The sequence below is a fragment of the Alligator sinensis genome, unplaced genomic scaffold, assembly GCF_000455745.1.
Source record: "Alligator sinensis unplaced genomic scaffold, ASM45574v1 scaffold111_1, whole genome shotgun sequence".
Taxonomy (NCBI): Eukaryota; Metazoa; Chordata; order Crocodylia; family Alligatoridae; genus Alligator; species Alligator sinensis.
In genome coordinates, this window is record NW_005841875.1 from 2,803,788 (window position 1) to 2,824,771 (window position 20,984).

General features: G+C 43.8%; 1 protein-coding gene across 6 annotated transcripts in view; it reads right to left on the reverse strand.

Annotated features, from left to right (window-relative positions):
- The window catches only part of TCF7 (transcription factor 7), a 104,655-nt gene that overhangs the window by 30,762 nt on the left and 52,909 nt on the right, over positions 1–20,984 (reverse strand). For all 6 annotated transcript variants that reach the window (XM_025196061.1, XM_025196060.1, XM_014527869.2 and 3 more), the window contains exons 4-5: positions 4,650–4,782; positions 508–598 (exon numbers count right to left, since the gene is read on the reverse strand). In XM_025196061.1, the coding sequence (XP_025051846.1) occupies positions 508–598; positions 4,650–4,782 (224 nt within the window). The remainder of the gene's footprint in view (positions 1–507; positions 599–4,649; positions 4,783–20,984) is intronic.

Below are 20,984 nucleotides of genomic sequence, written 5' to 3' on the forward strand. Positions count from 1 at the left end.
CAATCCAGGTACTCAGCTGGGAGAGTTCTTTGCCACACTGTGTTTTCTGAGGGATGTGATGGGCTGGTGGATTGCTAAAAAATAACGGCTCCTGTTGAATGCCAGAGCAGGAGAGAGAGAACTCAGAGTTAGAGGCCTTGAATGCAGCTAGAACAAGATGGACAGTAAGTTGCTGACCCAAGCAACCCTTTCTTCCTCATGTAATCCACATCAGATACAATGGTGGTAGGCATTTCAGACTGCAGAGAGGTAACAGCATGGAGTCTGGACTCCAAATTTGACTTTCCAGGGCCAAGTCCCTTATTTCTCCATGCCTCTGCTTTCCATCTCTAATGTGGAGTAATGCACTTCCCAATTACACAGATTGCAGATGAGAGCTGACTGCCAGAGGCAGGGGTAAGGACAGTGTAAAGAGCAGTAGATTCTGGTAAACAAGATTAGAGAGAGCAAGAACAACACCCTGTTGCTTACCAAGGCCAAATGGAGTGATCCAGTGTCAACACTTACCAGCCCATGGAAGGTGTAATCTGTCCAACCCCACCAGGAGGGAGGGAGTAGAAGCCAGGGATCTCTGAGGTTTGGGACGGACGGTGTACACCTAGGGGAGGGATCAAGAGTCAGTTAGAGGAAGAAATTCAGGCAGCACTAGCATCCCCACAGGATTAGATGTCCTCGAGCCCTGCATTGCCCTTTATTTCGGGGCCAGCGATTAAGTCTAGATTTGTGAACTGCAAAAAATTTGTGAGGAAAATGGTTTCCTCTCACAAGTCACCCCTTCCTCCACTGATTCCATCTCTCAGGCACAGCCCTGCACTGGGGTGACGCACAGCCATATTCCTGCAGAACATATAATCAGTCTTGGAGGCAAAGTTGTTTGAGCACAAGGGTCACCTACGGGCTCCTTGGTTTCCAAACACTACTCTGATTCTCAAAATGACTTGGTTTCTATTTGTTTCATTCCATTAGCTGCTTTTTCCCTCCCAGCCCATCAGAGACAAGTAACATGGATCACACCATTCAGGATCAAGGCCTTCCTTCCCTGCGAGCCACTGCCTTCTTTTGCCAGTGACTTTGTCCATGAGTTCGCCTCAGGGATATTTTATAAGGATGTGTTGCCTTTGTATTAGTTTGAAAGAAGCCTTGGTTTTCAGGATCTCATTTGTACTGCTCTGCTGGTGCCATGGGACCATAAATGTGGCATACACAGCTAGCTGCGAATTGCTCTTCCATGAAGGAAATCCCTGGGTGTTCAGCACAATTCATGGTATGGGTGGCACATCCAGAGGAAAATGGTTGGGGCCAGTGTGTCTTCACACATCAGCTATTCCTGAATTTCAGACCAGATTCTTGTAGCATTGGGCTGTGGGTTATTGCTAGAGAATCCCTGATGCTGGCCCTAAACTTGAAGCCACAAATGGGGAACTGGAAAAGTGAAAAAGCCCTCACTTTGACTTGGAAGAGGCTTGAATGATAGCATCTAGCTTTATGTTTCTAAATCTGAAGATGCATATAGTGGTGAAAGTCTCCAGCTGTGTGTTCCCCATAAGGGAAGAAAGAGGGAGACTGTGTGTACAGTAAAAAGTAAGCTGTTGCCAGTGACATGTCGTTTAGTGGTGAAAAGCTGTGATGTGAAATTAATGGTTTTCTCAACACAACGCTGACCTCTGTCTAGTGAGCTGACGAGTATAAGATGCTCAGGATCCTTCTACATGTGCGATTGCCAGCTGGGGATTTCTGTTAAATAGTTTCTACAAATACTGATTTTGAAGGCAAGTACATCAGAGGTGAACGCCAGGATCTAGGAGAGCAATTCTTCAAGGAGGATGAGGACCAATGGGCATAAGCTAATAGAAGGTAAATTCAGGCTAGATATAAGAGAAAACTTTTTCTCTGTAAGGGTCACACAGAGGTGTTCCTGATTCTGGCAGAGGTGGTGCAATCACCCCCTTGGAGGTGTTGAAGATGAAGCTGGACGGGTACCTTGTTGAGCTCATCTGAGCCCAATAACTTCCTTTTCATGGCACGGGACCGGACTTGGTGATCTTACAGGTCCCTCCCGGTTCTATGATACTTCTGCAAATACTATTTAGCAAATACATGTGACCAATATATTTTCCAACATTGAGATCTATTTTTAGGCAATCTGTAAACTGAACATGAAGTAAAATATATGAAATAAGTTTTAATGAACCTTTGTAAATAATTAGGATGCCACTGACTCCAAGCACCTTAACAGAGGGTAAATGCAAGGAAATCGCAACCAAATGAAACGTATAGTGAGAAATTAGCTAGGGATGAAGAGGCAGTATTTGGAGCCTGATAAGATTAGGCCACAGTTCTAGATCAAACCAAAGACAGGAGCTGGGTTAAATGATACCAGCATCTCTTGAGATTTAGGCCCTGAACAGATTAATGTAGCACAGAAGGGGGGTCTGTGGCTTGAGTGCCAGCTTCTAACTCAGGAAATCCTGGTTCAGTTCCCTGATCTGCCACAGATTTCTGGTGTGATGCTGGGCCAGTCAGTATTTTAATCCCACATGTTTCTCAGTTCTTCATCTGTAAAGTATTTTGCTAGATGTGGTGTGAGTATAAATGCCTTGAAGATGGGAAGATGCTCAAGTCCTTGGCTCTTTCACAGAGCCAAGATAGAGGCAGGCAAGATAGAGGCAGGCCAGCCCAGTACATGCTGTCAGTTTAGAGAGGTCTGAATCAGAAGCTTTAATCTGAGCCCTCTGCTTTTGCTGTGAATAGGTCAGGTTAGGTCAAGACGGTATTGAGGAGAGATCTCTGGTCTTATCTGAAACAAATACAGAAACCCCCCTCTATTTTTTGAGTATATACAGAACCCAAACCAAAGGGGGATGAGAGCTTCAAATTTGAGCCATTCACAATAAAAAGCAGAAGGCTCTGGTTTAAGGTTCTGGTTCAGGCTTCTCTCTGAACATATCTGTGAAAGATCCAAGGATTTCAGACAGCTAAACTCCCATCTACTACCCCTGCAAGCAAGAAGCTGGAATCTGGCCCTGAAGGATACTGACTTCTGCATAAATCCAGGAGAGAGCGTTCCTGAGTTCACTGACCTGCAACAGAGCATAAAGGACAGCTGCCAGCCAGTGGGGCAGGTTGGTCCTATGCTGTTTTGCACTTTACATGCCATTAGACAAACGCAGGTTGGTCCTACGCTGTTTTGCCATTACATGCCACTTTACATGCACAAAACACATTAATTGGCAGGACTTTCAAATACCCTTGAACTATTGTGGGGCTGTATTCTGCCAGCAGTTTTCAAGGGTAGCCTGAAACAAGGAGCTTTGTTACATCCTCTCAGGGGCCAAGTGTAATTAAAAAAAAAAATATATATATATATTCCCTTGTCCCTTCTTAGTGAGATGCAGAAATTTTCCATTAGCTGAGCTTCAAATATGCTTTAATTTGCTAACTCGTCATATATTTTTATTGAGCTTTTCATACTCTAGTGACTGACAAGGAATTGTCTGGATGGAAGAAACACCAGACGTTTGTTTGAGGGGCTCTTATAAAGTGTAAATCCTTCTCAGTCACTGAAGTTTCACTGATGAGGCCAGACTATGGCCCTTAGAGTTCAAATTGATGACAAATCAACCCCAATTCATTCACTTCAAGCCACATCTGGTAGAACCCTTAATGTGGCAAAGCTCGTCACCACTGCAGGGCAGCTTCAGATAAAAGTTGGACCAGCATGTAACCATGTGGCTTTGATATGCTGGGCTTTGCGTGAAGCAGAATAGCTCACATTTTGCACCGACTTCCCGGTTCAAAGGAACTCAAGATCCCAGCCACAGTTTACGTTTCCCAAATCAGGAATCAACCTAGATTTATTTGAAACTGGACGCAGGCTTAGTTCAAAGCTCTGGCTGAACTTGAGGTTTGAACCTCTTGCACCAATGCATTTAAACAAATGTTTATTTTCACCCCCCAACCAAAAATAGTACATCAATTAGATGTATGTATTCATTTTTTTTGTTTTGGTATGAGCTCTAATCTTTCCTTATTGTACTTTCCTTCATTGCTTTCGTGAGAGGATGGATGCGTACTGAATTAATGTAGAAACCCAGAGTCAAGCTATGTGACAACCACATATATGTGGCCAAAGGCTGAAATATATGTATAAAAACCCAGCTAGATATTATTATTTAGTCAAAATATTTCCTGTTTCAAACATTTATTTTCTCAAAATGACAACCTTACAACAGTTTGGGTATGAGTCAAAGGAAAGGTTACTTTCCATTTTCTGCTTAGCTCTTGTATATCATCCCCAAGCTCTGTTCTCAGGCTACAAGGAGTGTTATTACAGAGAAAGTTAAACTTTGATGATCAGGACAGACACCCTTTGATGTTCAGGATGCCATAAGCTGTGACTATAAAGTATCCCAAGGAGCTAGCCCCCCTGTAGCCAATGTCCCCGTCTGCTTGGGGATCACTAGAGTGTAGTGAACATGACGTTCTTTTCTTTTTCTTCTCACAAGGCAAAGGTTAAAGGAACTGGCAGTGCCAGAGAAACCTTGGCTAGATGGCAACTCTCATTTAAAGGGCTTCTGGCATCAACCCCCTTTTAAGTTGCCACGATGATTCCCACTGCCTCCCACGTGCTTAGAAAAAACAGCAGTTACCTTGTTTCTGGTTGATATCAGCTGGCAAGTGTGGTGAGTGGGAGCCGTGGCTGAAATGCTCGTTGCTGTATGGAATGAGTGGGGTGAGCGGATGGACGCCATGGGACGGCTGTACCACAGGAACTTTGTTAGACTGAAAAATACAAAACAGGAGGAAGGCTTCAGCAATTTTTGCCTCCGGGTATTACAATATAGCAGTACTGAATACCTGCTGTCAAGGGTCAGCCCAGTCAGCGGTGTTAGGACTGCTGCTCACAGCAGCTGCAAAGGACTGGCTTAATGACTCCAACAGGTAGGCATAGGAAAGCAGCCATTCCTGACTGCTGAACACCGAGTGCCAATTCCACCCCCTGTCCAGGTTTTGCAAGTGATGTGTTAAGAATCACTGCAGGTCCCTGATCTTGCTCAAAAAAACCCACAGGAGAACAGTCTCCTTACCAAGATGAGCACATTAATACAGAACGACCTCATCATAACCCCCTGTGGGACGATGGGGAAAGTTCATTAAAGGACGGTGCTCTCTCTAATACGGAGTTGATCTGTTGTCACAATGATGAGAAATTGGTTCTTGCTGTTGGAGTTGTTTAAAGTCATGGCTCGTTATAGGGGCATATCGCATTGCTGCGTTGTCCAGCAAAGTTCAAACTACTGGTAATCAGTGACACTGCTGTAAACTGGCATAATTTGGACAATTGCTACAAAATGCTGTAATATTTAGATGGGTTACCATGATCAACCCAAATCAACAGGAAGTTTTCAAATTCTGCAGTAGGACTTAATCTAACAAACCCTTTTTATGCCAGGGCTGGCACTTCTGAGCATACCAGCAAATGTATCGCTACATTATTATACCTAATTTTTTGCCCTGCTAAGGGTCACACAAACACGTGCACATATAAATACATGCATGCCTTTCAAAATTTTAACATGCGCATCCTAGACTGAAGTGACAAATCTAAAGCAAGCAACTGAGTGTGTGGTGATGGATCCTTTATTTGCTAGTAGGAAACCCCCAGCTCTCCTATGTCAGGCCCTCCACGTAACAGGCTTGAAGCACAAGCTATACTTTGCACTCTCAAATGTTGGAGGGAGTGAATTTGGACATATCTATTAATGTAGCACGAGCTACAATTTGTATCTGACCATTTCAACTACCCAGTCCTCTACTGGAAGAAATAAAGCAATTCCTCTGAAAGAGAGTTAAAGAACACATGGCAAAACTGTTTCAAAGAAGGTAATGAATACATTGGTCTCTCTCATTGCCCCATCTGACTGAGAAGAAAGGAGTGGCAGGCAAAGCTTTTGACTAAAGATAAAACAAATAAATAGGCTCAACTTCATCAGGAACAGCTAATAGCCCAATTGTCTTCCACTGCTATACTGATACGAGGTGTTTTTCTGCCACTGACTCGGCTAAAGGTTAGGCAGAAATTGCCTTCACAGGGTCTTTCTTTGCAATAAACACAATGGCAAACAGAGATCCTGATGAGTGCCCCAACACTTCGGCTGCTAAAAGATGCAGTTAGCATCTGATGAAGTGAACCCCTGCTCATAAGTTTATGCATGTCTGATTCAGTTAGTCAACAAGGTGCATATCTACCATGCTTTTGGACTGCCTGCAGTTGCTGGCCAAGAGAGCGGTAGTGCAGCAAAAAGAAAAGGGGAACGCTGGGGAAAGAGGCTGGTATGTCCTGGAGTTAGAAAAGGAATCTGGAGGGGCCAATCTTTGGACTACCCAGAGGGCAAACCAGCCCCTGGCACCCATTCACGGAGAACAGCATATACAGGAACACAGACTTCAAGAGCTTAGACTCACATCCCGACCTGTTGGATATAAATTTCCTAGCTATTGAGTTGTGGGAGCTTCACATCTCTGAAAATCAGGCTCAAGATGTCCTGTCTAGGGTTCCCAAACTAGAAACACCCAAGTTAGGTTGCTTTTCCAAAAATGCAGACCTTCCAGAGTGCTGTGTTAACAGTGGAGATCCAATCATCGGTGAGGTCTCTGGCACATATATCACACTGCCAAATCTCCCTACCCTGAGAGAAGTCCCACAGACAGAGCTGAAGATGCAACAAGCTAGAGTAAAATCAGGGAAAAAAGTGTTTGTCTCTCTCTTCCAGTCGTAATGCTAAATTTTGTAAAGGCCTAAAATGTTGTAAAATGATGCTGCTGTATTAAGTACAATGTTGGGTATTTTTGCATGTTGGAACAGAAAAAAAAAAGAACTTGCTCAAAACAGTTACAGAGCTGTAAGGAAGACGCGCGCACACAAACTTTGCTGTCTGCCTCAAGCATGTCTACTGTCTCATACTTGCCCAGTTTCGCCCACAGTTGCTTTTAAACCTGAGCTGACTTAGCCATGACTGGAAAGTCAGGATCTGTCTTGAGGAAAACTAGAAAAGGTATTAGGGCGGATAACTACAAAATCAGGAAAAATAAGAATGGGCTGCAAGCGAATGCTGTCCAGGGATTAGAGAAGGAGACTCCGAGTCCGATCTTTTTGCGGTCTATCACAGCTGTGGTCAATTTGGTGTAGAACTGTAGGCAAGTTATTAACATCCCTGCGTTTTGCTCTCCACTGCCCTTCACTGGGTGTAGCCATCTGCATCTGTGCACTGTAAATAGAAAACTGCTCTGGTTTGCTAGCATGCTCAGTTTGCACAGGTGGCGGTGATGTCTGTGGAGGCAGTGCAGACTCAGGCTTTCCCTCTTGGAAAAGCAGGAATGTGTTGTTCTGAGGACATAGGCAGACAAGGTTCTTTGGGTGAATCTGATATCTTTTACTAGACCAACTTAAATAGTTGGGAAAAAAAGTTTTAGCAAGCTTTTGGGTTTAAACACCCTTTGTCAGGAATGATAGAGGAGAACCTTAATTTGTATAAAGCATTTTGTGAACCTTGCACAAAAGGTACTACATATCTGCATACTGTATTGATGCATTCATGGACAAACCTGGGGAACAGGTGCAAAGAGACCGGTACTGACATCCGTACACACTACCAGCAGTCCGTTCATGTAAATAAAACCAAGTGCCAAATAAGCTTTAAGAGGGAAAGCCAAGCTTTAAACCCTGACAGTCTTTAGTCAAGCAGTGGATCATTAGGTCCCACCATGATGCCCTGAGCTACGATCAGACTGGGTGATGAAGAGAAGTCTGGAGATGCCTTGAGAAATATCAGGGATATTTCTAAAATTAATTTTTGCTGAAGCCTTCTTTAGTGCCAGACTTTCTAATGAAGGATGTGCATTTGAGTGAGCACTTCATGTTCCTAACACAAAAAACAAATATCTGACAAATGTGTGCAAGACAGTTACCTGTGCACATGGAAAACTACCCCCATGCTCACCTGCACGTGTCTGATGTGCACATAGCAGGCAGGAGCCAGGTAGGAGAAGCAGCTGCAGGAGACACTGTAGGGGGGACTTTCAGAGGTCAAGAGAACTGGCTGTAGCTTGATTGGACTTTCTCTGCCCCTTGCCAATTGATTTGCTACAGTTCTCTTCCCTTCCCTTACAGTATTTTCAATTCAGCCTCATTCCTCCTACCCCCTTCTTCCCTGATCATTGCTCCTTCTTTTCAATGTCCCATTTCCCTTCCCTCTACTTCCCATTGAGTGTATCCCCTGCTAACTACCCTGCTGCTGCAATAAAGAAATAATTGAGGAACGAACACAGTGTCCTCACATGGTTCACTCTGCTTGGGTGCCAAGCAAGCCCCTTCGCTTCATCCTGTGCCCAGCTTGTCTCTTTAGAGCACCAGCTCTTCGGAGATAAGACCGTTGTCTACTCTGTTTCTACAGTGGTTAGCACAGTGGAGCTGTATCTTAGTGTCCCTTAGGCATTATCATAATATCTCATAATACACACAATTGATAAGAGTATCAGGTGTCTTATGCCCGTAACTTAGGCACATATGAAATTGTGAGAGCAACTGCCTATACTGAACTGACAATCCCCATAACTGTGAGATTGTGAGGGTAGAGGGGGGTTTTCAAAAGTGCCTGATGATGGCCCCTGAAGTCAATGGGAAAACTCTTAATAGGCTTCGCTAGGAGCAAAATTAGGCCAATTCTGAGCTGTCTTTTCTTTTCTTTTGAAAATCCCAACATTTCTGGTGTCCATACAAGAACAGGATTTTCAGTCTCCTTCATACATACCATGTAAGCAAAGCATATTTCTCATAGAGAAGTAAGGCTAGAAGGGACCTCCAGAAAACATCTAGTTCAACTGAGGATCAAACCTGCGACCATCCTACTATCTGGCACTGTAAGCAAATACAGTCCTGTGCTGTTCTTATTGTAAGGACTACAGGTTTCTAAAGAAAGGAAGGAAATAGCTGGCCATTTAAAAAAACCCTGTGAGAATCATGGTTTTACTGTGCTAAATACATCAAAAGTAACAAACACAAAGGCATGCGGTCACAGCAAAGGCACTAACTGACTGGGCTGTGTTTTCCACCAGATTCAGAGCAGGACATCATGGTTTGGTGTACAAGAGGGCTGCAAATCAATTACTCAGATTTTCCATCAATTCAGAGGGAAAACAATTGTACACAGCAGTAAGACAACTTAGAGCTTCCCCCTCTCTCCCCTAAATTTCCTCTAACCCTGGCTCCTGGTTCCACCACTGTTTTATGCAGCCCTTTAAGTAGGACAAAAAAACTGATAGGAGAAGGCTTTCAAGAAGGTAGGAAAAACATTTCAGTTAGAGCCAGTTCATGTCTGCTGCTGCTTTGTTAATTAGCATGTTGGTAATAGAAACCAGTTTTATGAGCTAGATGAACACTGTGAGAGATGAACAGTTCTGGAAAGGTACTCAGGAGCGAAGAAGCAGCTTTCCTTTTTGCTTCACTTTTCAAATATTTTAATCCATGCCTAGTCACAGTCGGTACCCATGTGCATGGTTCCTGGTTTCCAACAGATGCCCTTGTAAGCTGCCAAACTTTACATTTTAAAATCAGGCCTGACTCTTTTGAAAGTCTGTATATCGAAGAAGAGGTGTCCTTTTCTTATTCCATAAAGTTTGGATTTAGTTTCTGCAAAACGACTCCAACATAACAAAGTACAGTCCCGAGGAGAATCTTCAAAGCAAGCCTGAAATTGCCAACTGATGACTGCCTTATGCTGGGAAAATTGACCTGAATACAATTGTTTCCACAGGCTGAACTGTATTGAACACACGATTATTTTAAAAATTTCACAGTCTCTCGTAGTAGGCCCCTACTTAACCTTCATCTTGTACTACCTTTGAGAGGAGAATCTGCTGAAGGACCACAGGCAAAAGGAGAAACTTTACTGAAGAGAACTGAATTGTACTGCTGGGAGCTTATTTTAAATAATTTACTAGAAGAAACATTGCAACGGCATTGTTAATTCTCCAGTGGTATAAGAAATGTGACTGAAATTCTCTGGAGGACACTATGGAAACTGATGGGAAGAATGCAAATTATATTAAAATATGATCGACTGATACACTGAAGATTGATGAACCTTTGATGAACTTTTATAACAAAGTTCCTGGTTCAAATCCACCTGACGTGAGCAGTCCATGAAAGCTGTCAGTTATTGACTATAGAGCATGGAAGCCTATTTAAAATAACCTGGCTGGTTTCAGTCCAGTTTCCCATGCACAGATGTCAAGCCTGGCATCCTTGCTGGCAGTCTCAGCAGATGCCAAGGAATAAGTGGACAATAGAGACTGTTATCTTCTATGGGGGCAGTCCAGGGAAGCTTGCATTGCTGTACTTCCCCGACAGGATCCGTTGTACAGACAAGAAGATGAACACACAAAATAATCCAAGAATGAGACAGGAACAGGATGTTCTTGTGAACCTAAAGCATCATTTTGGCTGGCAAATTTTAATTTCTGACAAATTTTAAATTACCTACTTTCTAACATGGGCAATTCCCTATTCTTCCCTTTCTTCACCACACTGGCATACCGGCTAAATAACATTGTGTTCAGATGCAGATTTCTCGTCAGTCTTGCATGATACTGCTCTTACTTTCAGCTAGCCACATGCCTGAGATGACTCAGTCTGCAGAAACCTTTGTGAGCTTAGACCCAGGAAGAAGCTATCACTATGAAACAAAAAAAGCCACTTTAGTCAGTAGTGTAATAGGATGCGGGGTACGGCAAAGGCAGGTGCATTGATTATAAAAAGATGCTGGCCAGGCACAATTAAGAGACCTCTTCACTTACCTATAGGTGTCTGATTGTAACAAAAGCTCTAGGCTAAATAGACAATTCTCAATCTTGCTGAATGTGTAGTAGAAAATCTACTATATCAAGATCCTCGTCCTCAGAATTGCAGTATCATTCAGTTCACCCCAGAATGAAAGCTTCACTATCCTATTGTCGTTCATTCCCACCCTTGACTAAATATGACCTGGACAGTTTTGTAAAGGGGGTAACATGATCACTGGTTGCAGGAGGTTCCTGAGGTCACTGGCAGTTTCACTATGTTCTCCAAACCTGCAATGAGTGATTTAACTAACTACATCGGTTCTGGAATTCTTGACATAAGGTTTTCTCATCTGAAAATGCTGATTCACTGCACATGGGAAAGGACTGGTTTTGATTACTTCTCGACTCGAAATGTTTATGTTACACTTCTGAAATTGCTGAACTGTTTGTTAGAAATAGTTAAAAAGGGCTATGGACATTCAAGCTTTCATACACCAGTTGTCCCATTTGTACCTTTGGTGGAGCTGCATCACTGTCAACAACTATGAGACACTTATTTGTAAAAATTCTCTTATTGGAGAAAAGTCATATAACCAAAATGAATAAGCTTAATTCTCGTGGCCCTTAGTTGCTGGGGCCCCTGATCCAATGAGAGCCTTTAATTAATTCCAGTGAGAGCAGGACAAAACGCTCAAGCTGAGAAGTATGCAGGTGAGAGCAAGCACGATACTGAACTTCTGGTGGACTCTTATCTGGGAATTCATGCCTGTTCTTTACCTTTCACAAATGTATACTAAAAAATAAAAAAGAGCTAAGTAGGTAATACCAGAGTCAATATGTTAAAGCAAAAAAGCAAATATATTCAGCTACAATTGAAATTACACAACACATGAGAGAGGAGTTCATCTTTTGTGTAAACCTTGATCATCCATTCATAGGGCATCCTTGCTGGGACAAATGTCTGCAAACTTGACACCTGTGCCTATGTTACTGAGAAAACTGTTGGTATATTTTTAACAAACTATACAGGCAAGAGTTGGATTCTTTAAAGTCTTTATTTTATTTTTTTAGTAAAGCTGCTGGTGGTGTGTCTCCTGTAGGTCTCCTGTAGGGGGGTTGGAGTGTTTGTTGCAGGGGAAACAAATTACAAGAATCATGTTTCAGATTTCCTTCTATTGGAGGAGAGAATTAATTGGAGGGTTTTGCTGACATCTTATAAAAATCATCTCTAACATAAAAGGAGGTTACAACTCTCCCACCTAAGACTAGAATAATTCAGAAATGGTAATATCCTGCTACCCTCACTAAAAATGCAATGGATTAGTTAACCGATTACTCAGCATCTGAGTCCTCAATATAAGAGTGGGGATCATAATCAAAGTTTCTTCTATAGCATTGTTGCCATTTTAAATCCTAATCTGTCACAATTCTGTCTCACCTTCTGTTTTTTTTTTTTTAATAGACCCCAAACATTCCTGAGGCTTTAGAAAACTATTATCAAATGACAGATTGCGTGGCTACAGGGCTGTCAGCTAGCACTTCATGCACACAAGCCATTAAAATTTCCCAATGAGACATAAATAAATGAAATGCAGTTAGCCTTTAAAATTGACACTATGCTGAAGCCCTATTAAATGAAGGGGTGACTTCTATAATTGGGAAGCATAAAAGTGATCATGGTACAAAGGATACACAACACACAAAAAGGAGACTGGGATAAAACAACAGGAAAGTCTCAGGCAAAATGACAGTACCTATGAGTCAAACAAGTCCGATTGGTAAAACAAAAGCAGAGGTGTGAACAAGCAGTTCTTGTGCCCTGGGCAGTGGCTGTGGTTAGGCTGGCAGCAGGAGTGGCCGCCCATCTTGCCACCTCCTCTAATTTAGCAGCTGGGCCTGGTGCCCCACTTGGCTACCCCAAGTTAGGCTACTGGAGCAAAGCATCAGTCCCAAGAAGACCACATGGGCCTTAAAGTCTCCAAACAGATAAGCACACATGGGAGGTTGTTATTGAAGAGGCAGAAAACTATCAGTGAAAACTGCTGGTGTGGCATAAAGCTTATAGCTGGTTGGTTGACTGCATGGACATACTTGCATAACTCAAAGCTTGCTCTGCCACTTGGGGAAAAGGCAGCCACCCCCCACTCCCAGTAATACATCATACTCTCACTATGTATTCAGGGACCAACTTGGCTGCATCATGCCTTGAGCTTGCCTGACCTGTTATTTTCCAGAAACTAATGTTCACATTGCTTGGAGCACTACATAAAATTCCTACCTAGGTTGGCTTTGACCTACTTACAGTAATTAGTATCATAGGATTTGGACAGCCAGTCCATGGAGGTGTCAGATATCCTATTCTTTGGCTTCCAATTGCAATGAACTACCTGAAATCTTCTCTTTAACACAAGAGCCTTGTTCAAGATTTATTTTTCTATCCCCTCTTTCAGGCAACAGCGGTAAGAGAAAGCATCTCATTTCAGTTGTTGCCCTACTGTTAAGAGTCACGTATCTTAGTCAGCCTCTATCACCACATTGACTCGAATTTAAGATGACCCCCCCCAATAATTAGGTTCTGTACATGGAAAACTTATAAATTTGTTATAATTTTCCATCCATAGAATCTAATTATTGAAGGGTCATCTTTAATGCATCCCTTCCACTGCTGCAGGGGGCAGGCAGTAGAGGGACAGAAGGGGAGGTCAAGCAGCTTGCTCCCTGCTTGTGCCTGCCCCCACCACCTCTGTCCCTGGTCTACCCCCCACCCCCAGAGCCTGGGACCTCCCTCCTTTGCTCCCTCTCTTGCCTCTCCCTTACCTTTGCTTCACACTGGCAGGCTCCATCCCCATTCTAGCCTGGTGCACTGTGCACAGCTCCAGCCCGGCTCAGCCCCCATGCATGCTGCGTGCCACTGTTTTAGGACTGGGCTGGGGCCGTGCTTAGTGCCCCAGGCTGCAGCATGCATGACGCCTGCTGGAGCACAGCAAAGATAAGCAGGGGGAGGGAGAGGGGCAGGTGGAAAGGAAGATGGGGCAGGGGGAAGAGGCTGTGGGGGGGAGGTGGTGGAGTGCAGGGGCGGGGAAGGGGCCAGCAGCAGCTGACCCTGGGTAGGGTTTGGAGCCAATGCAGCCGCCTGCTCTCCCACTGACCTTGTACGTGATTATAACAGCATGGGAGGGGGGTTCCCTCTCCATATTATATGGGGGGGAGAAACCTCATCTTAGAATCAAGTAAACACGGTAATCCCTGGGCCCCTGTGGATGCCATGAGTCAGCAGGGCTCCTGACTTAAATTAGAATAGCTTTTGGGTTGCCCTAACTTGCAGCTGGTCTGCTTTTAAAAAGACGGTTGTAGCAACCAATCACTGGAACACAACATGATTCAAAGCCCATGGGCAAACTTCAAGGACAGGGGGACTGTTGACAGCCTGTGGACTCCGGAGCTTATCCCTTCCTCCAGTCAGGAAAAAAATGGAAATTGAATACAGACTACAGGAGCCTATTACTGCAAGTAGTAAGTAACTTTGGTCTTTCCTGGAAGAGTTTGTTCAGGGGATTCAAACTCCCCCAGATTGTTTTGTCATCACCCAAAGATAAAATACAACAACTCGTCTTAGGGGAAAAGGCAGAATTATAATTACAGCATTTGCACTCACAGAATGCCTTTCATCCCCACGTCAGCGTTTCACAAAGGTGGGTGGGTAAGACCGCTAGCTTGGTCTTGCAGCTGGGTAAACGCAGGCACTGTGACTTGAATGTGATCGCACAGCAAGTCAGTGGCAGGCCCATGAACAAAGGTCTCCAGAGTTTCAAATGCCTGCCCTGTTCTCTGGACCATGCCAGTGCCTTGTCTTCCTGAAATTAGTTTGGCAGACGGTAGGGAAAATCTTAGGCTTCTTAACAATTCCTGGGTGTACATTGTGCAACATAAATCTGGGAGGAGGGCTGTCCCTGATTTTTCTTGCTTTAGACAAACCAAGAATAAAATCATTTATAGTGGCAACAGTGGAAACTGTTTCCCTGGTGCAGTCCCTTTTTCCTCATCAATGTATAACATACCATTCCCAAAGGGTCAGTCTCCCTGGGATTGAAGGAATATGACAAATGGAAGAGATTGGTAGGAAGACTGCAACCCCAAGTAGATATTTACCAAATGACAGAAGTTGTTACAACTGTGAGAACCCACTGGATGCATACCTTGCTGGGTTATTTGACCCCAGTTGTCTTTCCTACCCAGAGCAGGGGGCTGGACCCAATGATCTCACAGGGTCTAAACTTCTGTGAATCTGTGAGCCACTGCCCTTCCATGGCTCGCTTCATTCCAAAATCTCAAGGCACACCTTTTTTGTACAGCTCCAGGAGAGACCGAGGCAAGGGAAACTTAAATGACTTGCCTGATGGCACAAAAGAGCCATTATCAGAATTAGGACCTGAATCCAAGGACCTAACTCCTGCCCGGCCCTGTGTTCTGGTTAGGAGACATTAATGCCAATGCTTTCTGTGCACAGTTCCTGCATTCTTCCCCTCTTATTGTTCCTGTCCATCTTGCTGAAATCAATTGGTGCTCTGATGAAACATGCAGGCTAGCGAGCTCCTTGCAGCGATCTCTGGTAACCAGAGAGGCAAATCTGGAAACACCCCCCTAAGTTTTTATATGACTACTCCCCCACTGTCACTAACCAAACACTGTACACAAAATTGCCGCTGCTGCCGAAGGAGCGAAGGCTGTGGTTTCTAGCACTCGACGGGGTAACCTAAGCAGCGGTGAGTAGAGATTAGTCATGTCACTTTCAAATTTTCCCACATTGCCGGCCCCAATAATAACTAAATGAAAAAGCAGTGGCCAGGTCTGTCATGTCCCTCACCCCTTGGTGGATGGGGAAGGAGAGGAGGGGGAACAGACAGCCTGCTTCTTCTTGGGGGATAGTCATAAATATCTCTATGAGAACATTTTGTGAATGGAAACAGTTAAAAATCAAGGCAGCCCATTCCCTCCTATTTTGTATTTTATTAGACAGGCTTGTCTGTTTGGCAGAGACATGCAAAAGGTGGTTCTGCTTGCTGAAAGGTGTGTGATGGGGGGCAGCGCGGGCTCTGCTTAGTGAAATGCAAACATGAAACGGGATGAGCTGCCCCACATCTCGAATGGGGTGGTGCTTTTTCTAAGTTAGTGGCTTTCAACCTTTTTCAGCTGCTGAGTACTGCAGTTGATGTGGCAAGTTACTTCTATATGCTCTGCTTTATTTTCCCACTTGCAAAATAAGGGTGATAAATCCATCTATGTCAAATATTTCTGGATTTCTGGATGGGTAGAAAGAACCATATAGGAGTGAGGAATTGTAAAATAAGCAGCCAGTTGTTAAAAAGGGCCTAAAGGTTTTAGGAGCCTAAATCCCATTTTCATAAGAGGCTTAGTTAGTTAGGAGCCTATATCTCATTGACTTTTAATGGGATTTGGTGTCTAAGTGCCTTAGTAGCCTATCAAAATGTTACCCGTAATCACGAATCTACAGATTCTAAACAAAACTGAGGAAACCCATAATTCTCAGCTTTTTTCTTTCATCATCTGTATTTTATGGGACAGTATTTAAATGCATTATTCTATTGCATTACACCTTGTTCAATTGTGATAGTTATTTCTTCTTCCTTAAATATACCACAAGCCAGATCCCCTGGTCCACCATGCTGAACTAAAAGCATCTGGAGGTTGCCCCCTTTGTAGGGGAGTCTCCAACATTGTGAAGCTGATGGAGACGACTCTTATGGCACTTCTACCAAGCCTGGGAGAGGAAGAGTTAGGGCAGGAAGAAGTCATGTCAAAGGAGGTGAGACTCCACTATCCCCCGTTCAACACTAATACCAGTGATGTGGGTTAAAACTGTAAAGCTTGAAGTCAGACCGTGGCTATCTAAACCCCACCCCTTGTCTGAAAGGAAACTGGATTCACATAACCAAACTTGGGGTAATCAGCCAACTGGCTTCCCCTGAGTAGGCAGGCCTCAGGGAACTGCTGTCTTGCTTCCTCCATTCTAGTTAAAAAGAGATACCAGGTTTTCAAGACTGCCTGCAGAGTTGTGGGAATAAAGACAAAAGTGCAGTACACTATGCTAGCAAGGAGAAATCGCAGGTACAATCGATTTAATAAATGGTGGTGCTCCAGAAAAGGATCTGGAGATTACTCTGAAATAAACTGCTTATGAATCAAATAATATGATGCTCTTGCAAAAAAAGCCAAATATCATTCACAGATGTATTAACAGAACTGTCATGTAAGACACAGGAAGTGACTGTTCCTTTCATGTTCAGTGGTGGTCATGCCTCAGTTGGCATATTATGTCTGAGTTGGTCAACATACTTTAAGGAAGGAGACAAATTAGAGAGCCTTGAAGAAAGCAACAGATTTAGATTAGAAAAAAAGGAAGAAGTGCTAGAAATCTGGGTTTGTTTACTGGGGAAGGGACTCTTCCAGTGCATAGCAGTTTAATACAAAGAAAATGGAGATCAATTGTTCTCCATGGACACAAGGAAAGGATCAATCAAGGACACATGAGCTGTAGCTAAGAAGTTTTATGCTAGATATTGGGAAGAGCTTTCTAACTAGAAGCATAGTTAAGCCCTGGAAAAGGCTGTTTAGGGAGGTTGTAGAATACCCATGTGTGCAGGGCGCTCAGTGCATCTAGTACTTTAAGAGGAGGGGGAGCCTGCAGGTGGCGAGGGGGGCTAATGAGAGCTTCATCTGACCAAGAAAGGGCTGGGCTTAGACAGGATATACGCCCAGAGCCCTGAGCCGAGCAGGCAGTAAGACCCTGGAAGCTGCTGATGGAACATTTCCAAAGCAGGAGTGCAGGAGCCAGAGCGTGGCGTAGAGTGGGACCAGAAGGGTCCAGGAGCCCACAGAGGGGCTGAGTGTGGGACCAGGAGGTCCAAGCACCAGAGGGTGGCTGAGAGTGGGACCAGAGGAGGCTGAGTATGTGGACTGAACATCAGTGAGTAATGATGACATCCACGAGGCATGGGGCATAGTGTAGGGGTGGATGGAGCAATGCAGTTAGCCCATAAGACAATGATCACAGGTACCTGGTGGTCATTAGAACGACAGCAGATTGGGATGCCCGGGGCAGCCTCCCTTATATAAAAGCAAATACATTAAGGCATGACAGGTGAATGAAGGGGTGACTGCTCACAGAGAAACAAGTGGGTAAGGGCTGAAGGGACTCTAGGGGCTTCACAGCCACCCCTGGAGAGAGACCATGTTACACCACCATTGGAGTTTTTAATAACAGGTGAGACAAGCACCTGTCAAGACTCGTCTAAGTATACTTGTTCTCACCTCAGAGCATTTAGATGAATGAGAAGACCTCTTCAGGGCACTGTCAGATCTATATTCCTGTGATCATATGAAGCCTTTCCATATTCCTCACTACATTTTTTGGATGATTGTGATTATTAATATTATGATAACATGTACCATAGTTAGCCAAATCCAGAACAACTTTGAATTTAAGATGATTCCCTGATAATTAGATTCTATACCTGGAAAAAATCTAATTAGTGTTAAACTGTCTTAAATTTATCCCCCCCCCCGCTGTGGCAGGGAAAGCAGGGGGCAAGGGGCCAGACTGCCATACCTTGACTCCCCATCCCTCACCTCCCTGTCTACCCCCATCATGCCTGTCCCTGCCCTCATGCCACTTGTGCCCCTGCCTGCCCCGCTGCTGCTGCTTCCCACCCCAACTCCCAGCAAAATAAAAGGCCTCATCTTAGATTTGAGTACTGGCCTGGGGCCAGGACCAAAGCTGCAGCTCAGTCACTGCCTGCTCCAGGCTGGTACTTGAATCTAAGATGAGGTCTGTCCCCTCTACCTCCCGCATTGACTGGGGAGAAAAACCTCATCTTGGATTGAATAAATGTTACGCTGCACATTATGTAGTCAAGTTAAAAGTTATTTTACATGTGTTTTTCATATGTCACTTCTGAGAGAGAGAAAGAAAAAGGAGTCCACATTTCAGCCGTGGAAAACAAACTATGAAATTTATCATTGCTGCTTCAGTGAAGAATGATGTCTTCTCAGTAAAATTAGTTATCTGAACATAGCTTCAGCACTTTAGAACTAAAGGTATAATGCCAGGTTACACTGAGAACAAAGCATGATTTTCTACTGAAGAAGTTTCCATGGAATATACTCCATAACTCTGTTGATTTGATTCTTATTGCCACATATTGTAAACAACTCATTAGTTCATAAGTTTGAAGGACTTGGCCTACGCTATAGAGAAGATCTGGATATGGATGTGGATATGAACTTTTACAAATATTCATGGGACTAGGATGGTTTGCCTTTGAAAGTTCAGAGTTAGTTCCTTCATAGTTAAGGCACTTTTAGAGTCTGATCCCTTTGCCAATTTGGGCCACTGCTTAATAAAAAAAAATAATAAGCTAAGATTTTGAAAGGTTTATGGGGTATGTAGGTACCTTGAGTACTTATACTATCATCTTGTAAGTAGAGATATAACTAAATCACAGTGGAAGTTTGAAGCACAGTGACACCTTTGACCTCACTTTGTACCATGTGCACCCCCTTGAGTGGCCAAGGGGTCCCGGCAGCCCCATTCTTTGCTGCTGATTGTCCAAGAGGCAAATATCATTAATAATTAATAATAATTAATTAATAATTAATACCATGGTTTTGCCTCTTGGCAAAAAACTTCTGCCGTGATTTAAGTAGGTTCCTACTTATAAAATGCACCAATGGAAAAAAAAAATCACACCCAAAAGTACGACTCAGCATCATATTTTCAATGCTGTTCAAAATGTTTGTGTGCATGCTATTTGAGTATGCTAGCAGCTCCCTCAAACCCCTCAGCAACTGGGCTGTCACCAGTGTCTAGTCATTTCACATTTCTGTACGCATTTTTTCTTTTCTCACTTTTGCTGCAGCCGTATCTATCCAGCCCGCTGCTGTAGCACAAAGGAAACAGGGAAAGTTAATGACGCCCACACTTGGGCTCTAGCCTCACTAGCTCTGATCTGTACCGTTCTCTCTACCAAATCTGAATTTAGGGGAATTAATCATCTTCACTGCTGCTATTCAGGCCTGTGTCACGGAAGTACCAGCTATGTGATTAGCAGTATTGGCTTTGTCAGACCAGAGGCGTCTGACCTAAACAGCCCAAATGGAAGCCCACATACTTTCTCCATGGAGCAGCTCATCAGGGTGCTGAGAATAGCTACTGCAAATCTAACCCAAGCCACAAAACTTAGTGTGTTCTGGGTGTATTAAGTGTGGAGACAAAACATTGGCAAGTTGCTGCCTGGGTTTTAATCTTGGGATAGGCGCTCTGGCTCTGATGAGCAAGGCTTAAGGGCCTCTAGGCCACACTCTCAGCTACAAACAGCTGAGGACGAAGGAGAGTAAAAAGGAGTCAGCTGATGGTCCATGATCATGGGTCTATTCCTGCACTGGCCAAAGGCCTGATAGACTGTGGTGTCCTGGGGCTGTCTTGAACATTGGCTGACTGTGGCCCCCAATGGGTCATCGCAAGTTAGGGATTCCTGGAGGACAGTAAACCATTTGCATACCTTCAGTTCCTTCCTCGGCTCTGACATACGCTTAAGGCAGAAATAACCCAGGCACATGACTTTCATACCCCAGGTTTAGTCTGTAGCATGAACTATTAGAGAAACCCTCATTTTACTTATAAATTTGTCATAACAACCCTGGATGCTGACTGGGTTTTTAGATGGTACTGTAATACATAAAGTAAATAATAATAACAGAAGGAGAAAAATAACACAGCAAAAATATTTTGCCTCTAAAGTGAACAGAATGACTTGGAGTATCTGTTCAGGAACAGCAGATCAGTTGAGTAAGAAGGTGGCTTATTCACTCTGGTGTTTTTACAGAGCAAGAGTGGATTTAAAGAAGTTGGAGGGATCCACTGATGAGGAAAGATTAGAAAACCTAAATAGTTAGAGGCTGGTCAAACAAAGACATTTAAAAATGTAGGGACAGGATACAAATCATATGCTAATATGTGAAGGATGTAAACACCATGGAGAAGTGAAATTGCTCTGGCAGATCCAGTGGGCAACACCTAAGAATAAGGGGATGAAATTCAGAACAGGGGATTTCTGAAGACTGGGGTA